The sequence below is a fragment of the Branchiostoma belcheri genome, unplaced genomic scaffold (assembly GCF_001625305.1).
Source record: "Branchiostoma belcheri isolate BF01 breed outbred unplaced genomic scaffold, Haploidv18h27 scaffold22, whole genome shotgun sequence".
Lineage (NCBI taxonomy): Eukaryota > Metazoa > Chordata > Leptocardii > Amphioxiformes > Branchiostomatidae > Branchiostoma > Branchiostoma belcheri.
The window spans coordinates 162,326-172,819 of record NW_017803713.1 but is presented as its reverse complement, the minus strand read 5'-3'; the positions used below and the strand labels follow the sequence as shown (position 1 = coordinate 172,819).

Sequence of the window (10,494 nt, the reverse complement as noted above, 5' to 3'; positions counted from 1 at the left end):
GTATTGATGGGCGTAATGGTTAGGGTGTTTCGCCTGGAACCAAGCAGAGGACGGCAGATGACAAGATCAGCACCAAGGACGCCACCCATCCTTTCCTTTTAGTATGGGCTCCAGTCAAGATGTCAATGTGTACTAGGAGTCTAGGTGAAAGGGAGGGCAAACAGATGTACATGTACCCATGTATCACACAACAAGTTCCTCTCTTTATTCTGTTGTTGCGGGACACAAAACCTTCACTATGACGTGTACATGAGCGACAAAACTGGAAAACGTCTAGGAGAGTCTGAGAGATCTAAAGATACATGATCACCATGTATCAGCTGCAGTATCCGACGCTGAAGCATTGGAAGGGCAGCACCTAACAACTTTAGACCGTAAGCATGTTTGTTGTACTCTGGTCGTACTTAAAGTTAGTGCCACAAAACGCCACCTTGCGGAATGTGGATGAATAAACGAGTCAGTTGTGGAGCTTTGATTGCCTTTTATGCCATGTCAGAGTCTGTAAGTATATGTTATAAATTGTGTAATGCCTTCACACACTCTGCAAGCAGAGATTACACATGCGTGTGACTGGCATGGGAAGACTACGACCTTCCTTACATGTAGTTTTATATGCCCCGTTTTCCTAGGCCAAGGTACGTCGCATACAATGTCGTTGCCTAAGTGTAATGCGAATAATGTAACATAGAAAGTCTGACATAAATAGTGATCTATGATGAATACCATGTAGTGCTTGCGTACTCCGATAGGTGATGCAGGTTTTCAATAACTTGGGCAACGGCTCAGTGATTGTTGTCGCCAATATCAAAATTACTATGAACAAAATTTCTTCACACTGTGAAGAAAATGAATAGTGGGCAATTCTCCCACCCGCCCCAAATCTCACGAAATAACATTGTTCAAAGTCGGTCGGGCGCAAAGTCACATTGTACTGCAATTAGTGACCTAGGTCAAAACACTTAGCGCAGCTTATCCTTGACGTCGTCGCTACGCGGATAGCATTATTTAAATGTTTCCTTAGCAGATGTTCCGATGATTTCAAATTATCTAACCATATTGTTTCTTTGTCAGTTAGAGTGCTGTGGGGTGGTTCAATTATTGAAATTTCTGTCTCCGTGGGTTTGAATCATGTAATACTAGTATGACCCACGACACACTTAATAAGTTAATACTAACCCCTGTGGTGTCTCGTGACTGACGCTTTGGTCGTAGACTGTCGGCAGCCACCTGTAAGGGGTCCGTCTTCTATCATCTTTCCCGAGGTTAGTGTCGAATACAAATGTATGTATGACGAGATATGCGTTAAGTTAAAAAAAGTTAAAAGTTAGCTGAGTTGTAATGCCTTCAAAAGGGAGAAACAATAAGACTTTCAGAAGCGATGAATGAAATGCGTTTTGACATATAGTGGCTATCGCCACCAAGACAGCATTTGAAAGCAAATCCTCTTAGGTCCTCTTAGTGTTATCCATTGACATGGATAAAAACCCTTCGACGTTGTTTGGCGGTCACGCGTGGTGCATGTATATGGCGCAGATACTATATTTTATGTATACATGTACATTGAAAGACTATCAATGCTTCCATGTAAGCCCTGCATTATCTAGCTTTAATTAAGTGCTGTGTGATGTTGTGTAATGATATTTTGACAACGTGTTCCACAAAAGCCCTCAGAGTCCTGGAGAAAAGCGAGTGTATTCTATATTCTAGGATTGATATGGATGAAACAATTAAAAACTAATGTCTTTACCGACTTTCTTGTATAGTGCAATGAAAGGGTATGTCACCCCGTGCGTAATCAGCGGTATACAAGACCCCGCAAGTCGAACACCAGTACCTACGTTGTCGACGAGATGGATTGTCGTTCTGTAGCTACTAGTATCATGCCCAGTATCTTGTCACCCCATATATTTGTTTTTACCTATATTCAGGTGTAGTTATACCATAACTGTCTTGGTTGTATTTGTTCGTACAGAATAAGGCTTAATATGTAGGGTAACCAGTGCATGCAAGCCATCGTCACTCAGCCTATTTTGCTGTTGTTTTCCTCACACGAATGTGTCTAAGGTGTTGCTAAGGTATATGGAACGGGAGGGTTTTGGTTCCGGTTGTGAACAGCGCTCTTTGTTCACCACCAAAGGGGTTTTGCAAGCCAACGTTTCGTTAATCGTCTATCGTCTTCCTCAGTGCAATACTACATGTAACTGGTTCTGCTTGACTGTGTACTGCTCTCAGGAAATTTCATTTTATTCACCTCACTGTCAAAGATGCATATGGTTATATTTTTCTAGAGTTAACCCTGACAAAGACTCCTGTCTTTGTGGTAATTTGTCAACAGTGTTACCCCAACAAAAGTGGTTATACCTACATGTTGATACAGTGCCACAGTCTTATGTACGCCTGCACAATCCCTGTTTTGGTCATAAAACATGTTACTCAGACGGAGCCATCTCCATGGAACTAATACCATGTTGGGCGATGTAATTAAGCCGCCCTGCACTTAGTCGACTGAAAATTGTCTTATTGTTACCCTTAGCAGTAATGGCAAATAATTCATCCCTTTGAAATATCAGGTTATGAATCAATAGAGCATTGCCATACACAGCACGGTGTATTCCATATCACCAGCCAGAACGCGGGTCGGATCGCCCGACGAAAGCCGAGGGTGATGCGGAATATACCGGACTGTATTTTGTGTCATACCCACTCGTATGAGCCATTTGTTTTATCAGATCTCAACTGCGCCCGAACGCTCTTGCAATATATTTTTGGATCTGCAGCTCCACATAAAAGCCAGATTTGAACAAATTATAAGCTCGTATGCTGTCGGACATCTTGTCGAAGATGACTGCTAGCGTCGAGCTGGCGTCGTGAGCATTACGAGTACAACGGACATTTTACTTACTTTAGGTTAATGAGTAATTTATAAGATATAAATAAGTCGGAGTTACTGATTGCTTTTACTCTCTCACCCCAATGTATGTGCTTAAGCCTGGGATATGTTGATACAGTGCCACAATCTTATGTACACCTACACAAGCCTTGTTCATAAAACATTCCACTCAGACGGGGCCATCTCCATGGAACTGATTGGTGTATGACGTCCAGGGTTCATCCCTGAATTTAGTCGACAAAAAATTGTCTATTATAAGTACCCTTAGCAGTAATGACAAAATGGTGCACTCCTTTCAAATACATGTATAAGATTGACTGATGGTCAAATTCCTTTATTTCAGATTTCTGACTATGACATAAACTGTGACGAACTATGGCATCTGGACACAGCAGGGACACAGGTAAGTCACTTGACAATGTGCTATATATAAAGATTAGTAATACGATAGCAATAAGACAGAGTGGTGGTCGTGTGGCGTAGCGGCAGAGTGCTCGACTCGGAACCAAGAGGTCCCGGGGTCGAACCCTGACATGCCACCGATCTTGTGCCCTTGGAAAAGGCACTTTACACGACATTCCTCACTTAACTCAAGTGAAAAGGAGTATTGTCCTGTCCTGTATTTGTACTCTGTGTTGGTGGGGGCATAGTAAGTTGATATAACTTATCATTTATTTTGCAAAACCAGACATGCATGGGCCCGGACTTTTGAGCCTCGTTAGATTTATAGTACATGGACAGTGTTTGGGTTTAGATTCATATACATATAAGGTGACAGTATACAATTAACTGTGACTTGTGTTCTGATATTGATCTGAAGAGTAACACTGACATGTGATAAAGACAAACTAATTGTAATTCATTGCAATTGCGAGTCAACTTTGTCTCAAGATGCACAATATGGCAATTTTTGGTGAATTTTATTGCAGGTGTGAGAGAATACTTCAACACTGTTGTAAAACATGTCAAACATGACTGGAAAGAGCTTGGTCATCATCTAGAAGTAAAATATTCAGAAATAAGTGCAATAGAGCAAAACAGACGAGGAGACCCAACTGAGGGATGCCGGGATGTCCTTGAAAAGTGGGTGGGAATAAAGGGAAAGAGAGCAACTCTAGCCGCTCTGCAGCAAGCACTCATCGATTCCAAACATAGGGATGTTGCTGAACAGCTAACAGGTGAATATCAATTATCTGTTTTAAAATAGTTAATTGTTATTGAAACCAAATTATGGTATTCTGACTAACTAACTTCAAGCTTAGGGAGAATACTGACACCTCAGTAACCTTTTTTTTTCTGCTCTGTCAAATATGATTACAATGTCTTGGCTGGCTAAATCTTTCCCTGAGCAATCAAACACATTGAAATGTTGGAATTAAATATTTATGATGGCATTTGATCATGGACATGTACATGTACTCAACGACATATACATGTCTATTAAGATTTGCTGTTTTATTTAAAAATTCAATTTGTGCATTAATAGTACTGCACAAAAAGTTCCTTGATAGAGAGATGGTAAACTATAATAAATTGCATTTGTTGTTGAACAGGCCAAACTCATGGCATAGACAGTGTTCCTCTTGGACCACTTAATCCTGTAAACCAAATACACTTGGTTGGATATATCATGACAAAAATAGTAATTAACTTCGAACTCTTTTCAGATTCACAATCACCACTGCCACCACCTCATCACTCTTCAGATACACAACCTCCACCCATGCCCATAATAGTAGAACTATATTCCAAAGTCATGCCAAATGTTACGACTTCCGAGGACTTAGTCACGTATTCAATAGCTAGGGAAATATTATCAAAAACAGAACGGATGAAATTGACAAATGAAATTATAAAGCTTATATGTCAGGTGAAGGATTCTGTAACTACTGCTACAGAGCTCCTAAACACTGCAACAGCAGTTGAACGCCTGCAGGAGCTTGGACCAAAAGTCTGTAATGTAATGCCTGGCAGTGTTATCTTCCATGTACGCTGTTATGATTTGAGTAGCTTGGCTAAGGTTTGGTTTGAGCACAGGAATGGCAAGTTGGCCATCACATTACGGGAATCCTTGCTTACTGAAGAGATCTTACAGCTGATAGGTGAGGACATTGAGACAACAGTTGAGACAACCATTCATCCTGATGACTTCAAGAGGTCTCTCATGTATCTGCTCAGGGGTAGACATACTACTGGTTAGTACATCTCATATCTAGCACAGTATTTTACATATTCCTATAATTACAACCTGTGCATTTTATGATGAAGCAGCACCAATATATGAAGATACCATGTTCATATATATACATCTGACTGAGTCCATTAGAGACAACACATTTTGTTGGTATCATTCAGCAACATGTCCCAGGATAAAGTTCATTATGTCCACTGTGGTCTTGCATGGATATGTGGTGAATGACATTGAAGTGGGAAATAATCATTATATTCTAAATTAATGTACCATAAAGCCTTATTTCAGAGTTTTGTTATCTTCTAAATTAGTCACAAACCTGTAATCAACTCAATCTATTATTATTTTATTTAGTAAATTGAAGGAAATGTGATATCTATCTATCTATCTTAGACTAATAGTATCTATCTATCTATCTTAGACTAATAGTATCTATCTATCTATCTTCAGGTTAATTTAAACAGTAAAATCAAACAAAATATTCAACTACATTTGGATAGCATGCAAGATTACATCAACCACACAAACATTCTATTAGGCTCTTCTGTTGTTAATACCAAATCAAATATCTCATTCTTGGTTGTTCCAACCTATAATAGTTATTCTTTTTTATTTCAGCAATAGCTGAGTATCCAGTCTTCATGGCAGGTAGACAGCCCATGCTGCTGGCATCTACATCGTTGGATGCACTTCACCTCATCACAAACAGGCTACACTCTACCAAGGTGGCTATGGAACAACTTGGTCCCATCTGGCAAGTGGCATGGCAGCTGGCAAGAGAAAGGCAAGACCTACAAAGAAAACTCAAGGACCAAGCTCTAAAGGCCATGGAAACAAGAGGAGATCAAAAGGAAAGGAAAGCCACATCCCAAGATCAGGGGTACACAGCACATCAACCGGTGGAAACAACACAGAAGGACATCAAGCAGTACGAAGCCATTGCAACTTCCACTTCTACACAGCAACAAACTACATTCTTACTAGTTGGCTGTAAAGGTAATGGCAAGAGCCACACAGGCAACACCATCCTGGGCCAGGAGGTCTTCAAAGTCACTCGAAGAGGAGGAACAGAAACGTCCAGCCTGTGCAGCAGCAGCCATGAGGTTGATGGAGTCAGTAGGAAGGTGACGGTAGTCGACACCCCTGGAGTCTCCCAGGAGATGACAGAGTCTGAGTTTGAGGAGCTGGTTCGAGCTGTGAAGATGGTTCCTGAGGGTTTTGATGCCATCTGTCTGGTCTGGGACTACAACAACTCTGACAGGAATGAAGACAAGGAGGTCCAAGTGTTCCAGTCCCTCCACAGGCTGTTTGGTGATGGACTGTCCGAGCATATTGTCATCCTGGTCACACATGCTCAGCAGGAAGATATCCCAGAGTTCATCGAGAGTTTGACGGTCAACATGAAGGCAATCGCTGAGAAGGCAAACACTGTCATTGCAATAGATAACAAACTTAAAGGTGAATCGTCATGTCAGCTGTTGCTTCAGCATTGTCCTACCATTGACACAAAGTACACTTCTTCAGACCTCTCTTCAGAGTGCCAAATCCCCCCACATGCTGACCTACACATGGTGCTCATTGGCAAAAGTGGAGTAGGGAAGAGCTCTACAGGGAACAGCATCATTGGTAAAGAAGTTTTCAAAGTCGCAACAGTGGCTGCATCAGTCACAACAAAGTGTAACTTCCACATAAGAGCATTCAAGAATGCTGACAGCAAACTATCTGTACTGGACACACCGGGACTGTTTGCTACACACACTTCACCAAACAACGAAGAGATACAGAAAATGATTGAGGAGCTCTGCAAAATGCTAACTGTATTCTATGATGGTATACATGCACTTATCCTGGTAATAAGTGGCATGTCAAGGTTTACAGAGGAAGACAACAATACACTCAAGATTGTTCAGCAGATTTTTGGAGAAAGGTTCCTCGACCACACCATAGTCCTGATAACTGGGAAAGATGGTCTGAAGAGCAGCAAGGAGGAGTACCTGGAATCAACACCACCAACATTGAGGGACATTCTTAACAAGTGCCAGGAACGTTGCATATTCTTTGACAATGTCACAAAGGATGCAACCGTACGTCGCAAGCAGCTAGCAAAGCTGGTAACAGTGGCCCAAGAAGCTGTAAAGGAGAAGAATGGTCCATACACTGGACAAGGAGCACAAGAGCCACTCTTTGAGGAAGGTGAAAAGATGATGAATAGGATCATCTCAAATCTGTCAAAGGAAATGCCAAAGGATGTCCAAGGTCCAGACAACTCAGGAGGGGGAGAGACCAAGCATCCCCAGCATGCTGAAGTCCTGAGATCAGAGAATCTAATAGACAGGGCAAGGCAATATGCAGCAAGTGATGAGCACGAAGAATATCATTTAACAACAACAGCTAAATCATTCTTTCAGACAATAAAGCATATCTTCTTGTTCTAGGTTTTCAAAACACACTGACATACTAAATAATGTCACTGCATTGCTCAGTAACTGTGTACTCTAGAGTAATCAGTACTTGTGCAACCACTGAATCTCACTTGAAAGTTGAATGTCTCACCTGAAGAGAGACTGACATAATCAGTTTATCTACACAACACCAGCTCTTATTCTATTCAAGGATCCAACAATCCCATTTTCATAGGAGTGTCTGTCGGTGAGGAACACCTTTTCTGGATACTCTAATCCAGTTGAATTTAGAAACTAGGACAAAACATTAAACCTGACAGTGATGAGACACAAAACTTTGACAGTTTGAAATATAATTCTTTTCTGTAATAGGTGAAATGGATAATGAATGGGCTTGCTATTTGGCCCTGGCAAAGAGACATTCACTAAACATTTTCACTTGTCATATGTTCTTCTACTGTTTTAGGGAATTTCTTAAAGTTTGGTTAATTATATAATATGTACATTGCATACAGCAATAGACAGAAATATTTTGAATAGAGGACATTAATTTAAGTTTGCCTGGTGGCAAGAATAGAAAATGGAGAATAGATTGAGAGGAAGGAACTTGAACCAGGAACAAGAAGGTTGAAGCATTGATGACACTGAAGAAAGTTTGAACTATTATTTCCCAAACAAGAAGCTAGACTTACTCATTATTGATGACAGTTTGGACAATTCAAACAGAATGGCTACAAATATCAGTCTGTGTTAAGTTTGTTTTCTCTTGAAAATTGTGCATTAATATAGCAGCCATATGATACATGTAAATATCAAAATAATTGCAACCAGTTTTTTTTTTGAAACGAACAAGGACCACAGGAAAGAAACATGTTACAGTAATGGTATTATTGTTTGCTTCAAAATTTGTGGAATTCACATAACACACATTGTATCTAGTCATGTGGCAATAGGCTGATTCATTTGCAACATGATTGTATCTATAGCATTCTTGAATAGTATCAATTTAAAACTCTGATATTATATCTAAAAGTAGTATATGGACAAAAAATAGCTGTAACATGAATTTGATATGACATACAATCATAATGTATTATCATGACAATCCCCTAGTCTACCATGTAGTATCAACCATTAAAATGATGTTACAGTAATGTTAAGTAGCATTTTATTCAAGTCTATCTAATATAAAATTGATAAATAAATACTGCTATAACTTGTTATTTGGATGGGTCAGTTACTCTCTCCTTGGGCTGAATTATGAGGAGCTTACAATCTGTCATGTACAATGGGGTTAATGGAAGCTGCTATTTGGCACTAACTCAAGCGACGGTCACAACCCGCCGTACGTGCTTCTGCGTGCTGTCTACGTGGGCAAACGTAGGGCATCCATGCTTGGTGAGTACCACCTCCGTACGGAATCCTAAGGATTTTGGAGCACGCAGACACACCGTAGAACTTAAAGTGCATGTAAAACTTTTTCTACGTGCGGTCTGCAGATTCACCACCCGTGCGTGGGAGTACGAGCGACGTGCGTGCCCTGTACGTGCCGTGCGGAAGAAGCACGTGTGAGTACGGCCTCCTTACGGTAAAGTTGCAATCGCACAGAGATCGTACGTTGTAAGCATGTACAACTCACTTACCACTTGCGCAACGTACAATGCACGCAACCGCTCATGGCCAGACGTAACGTGCAGACCACACTCTTACACCTTGCGCAACCGTGCGATTGACGTGCGAGTGACGTGCGTCGATGCCACTCCTTCCCTACATTTTCAGAAAAAATGTAGCAGACGTAGCCTCCCAAAAAACGTACGGGCAAAAAGCACGTACGGCGGGTTGTGACCGTTGCTTCACTGACAGGTGACCTCAATACAACCCCAGGTGCAGCCACATTTAATTCTGTATCCTTAAGTGGGGCTTCAATCCAAAGGTTGGATCAGCTCAGATGTATTGTTATTTCAGATGGTGATGGTGACTTCAAGAATGATGGAGCTTCAGGCATTAGCATCAAATGTATGTGTCCTGCATGTAAAAGAACACTTATTTAAAAATGTAGGGCCGATACAACAGGTGTGCTTTGCTGCATTTGTACATAGCTTTACTAGTATACACAGTGACTGTCATAATACATGTACAGGCCATGCATTGAGCAAAGCCACACTGCACATCAGCACTACATGTATCTCAAGCATCATGCTTCAAATTTCACTGAAGAAGAGAAGTCCAGTACTGGGTTGCATCATCTGGGCTTTAGGCCACACCAAATTTAATTTGTTGGGTGTTGGATTTTTTCAGAAAAAATATGAAGCGACAGAGCGAAAAAAAAAAACAAAAACAGGTCTGGGCATCCTATTACAGCCCCAAATGCAATGATACATGTAGGAGGTATGTCAACACAAACGGCTTGGTTGATATTCAACCAATGAATTTTGAACTATTAATCAAACTACTGCATTGATACATTGAAAAACTGTTAACAAGTGGGGAAAAAAGCCTTTACTCAACTGCTGGGGGCAAAATATGAGCATTTTTGAGTTGATTCAGACCCAGAATTTTTTTTTTTTGAAAATCAAAAAAAAAAAGAGGGGAAACAACAAGAAATAACGAGAAACAACAAATTAAATTGGTGTGGCCCTACATTGTACCTTCTGCTACCTGGGTGACATGATTGGACAGTCTGGAGGCTGTACAGATGCGATATCAGCTACATGTAGGATCAAGTCAGCCTAGAAGAGTTTCCAGGAGCTTTTTTACCCATCCTGTACAATATGCACCAGGTCCTGTTATTTATCATGAATGTACAAAATAATGTATGATTGTCCAATTCACTGGGTACCTGGTGTCAAAAGTAACTGGTGACAAAAAAGGTGATTATCCTGTCATGATACCATAGTGAACATGGTGGCCCTTTCAGAAACACAATAGCATCTTGAAGTTGTTAGCTTAAAGCAAATAGTTTAATTAACAGTTGCAAGTGTGTGTAATCAATATAGGATAATAAAGGGTTA

The 10,494-nt window shown here is 40.7% G+C and overlaps 1 protein-coding gene across 1 annotated transcript; it reads left to right on the top strand.

Moving 5' to 3' along the window:
• The first annotated feature begins 3,834 nt into the window (after positions 1-3,834).
• On the top strand, positions 3,835-7,524 carry LOC109470168 (GTPase IMAP family member 8-like). Its single transcript, XM_019768949.1, has 3 exons — positions 3,835-4,068; positions 4,558-5,085; positions 5,700-7,524. Exons 2-3 carry the CDS (start codon positions 4,614-4,616, stop codon positions 7,514-7,516), a joined length of 2,289 nt encoding a protein of 762 aa, XP_019624508.1. The 5' UTR covers positions 3,835-4,068; positions 4,558-4,613; the 3' UTR covers positions 7,517-7,524.
• Positions 7,525-10,494: the final 2,970 nt, after the last annotated feature.

What these genes read in the sequence shown, in the direction of transcription:
- LOC109470168 (XM_019768949.1), top strand. Translation starts at nt 4,614, where the DNA reads ATGCCCATAATAGTAGAACTATATTCCAAAGTCATGCCAAATGTTACG. An exon ending in CAGGGGTAGACATACTACTG is followed by an intron (nt 5,086 to 5,699) that starts GTTAGTACATCT and finishes TTTTTATTTCAG; the next exon opens with CAATAGCTGAGTATCCAGTC.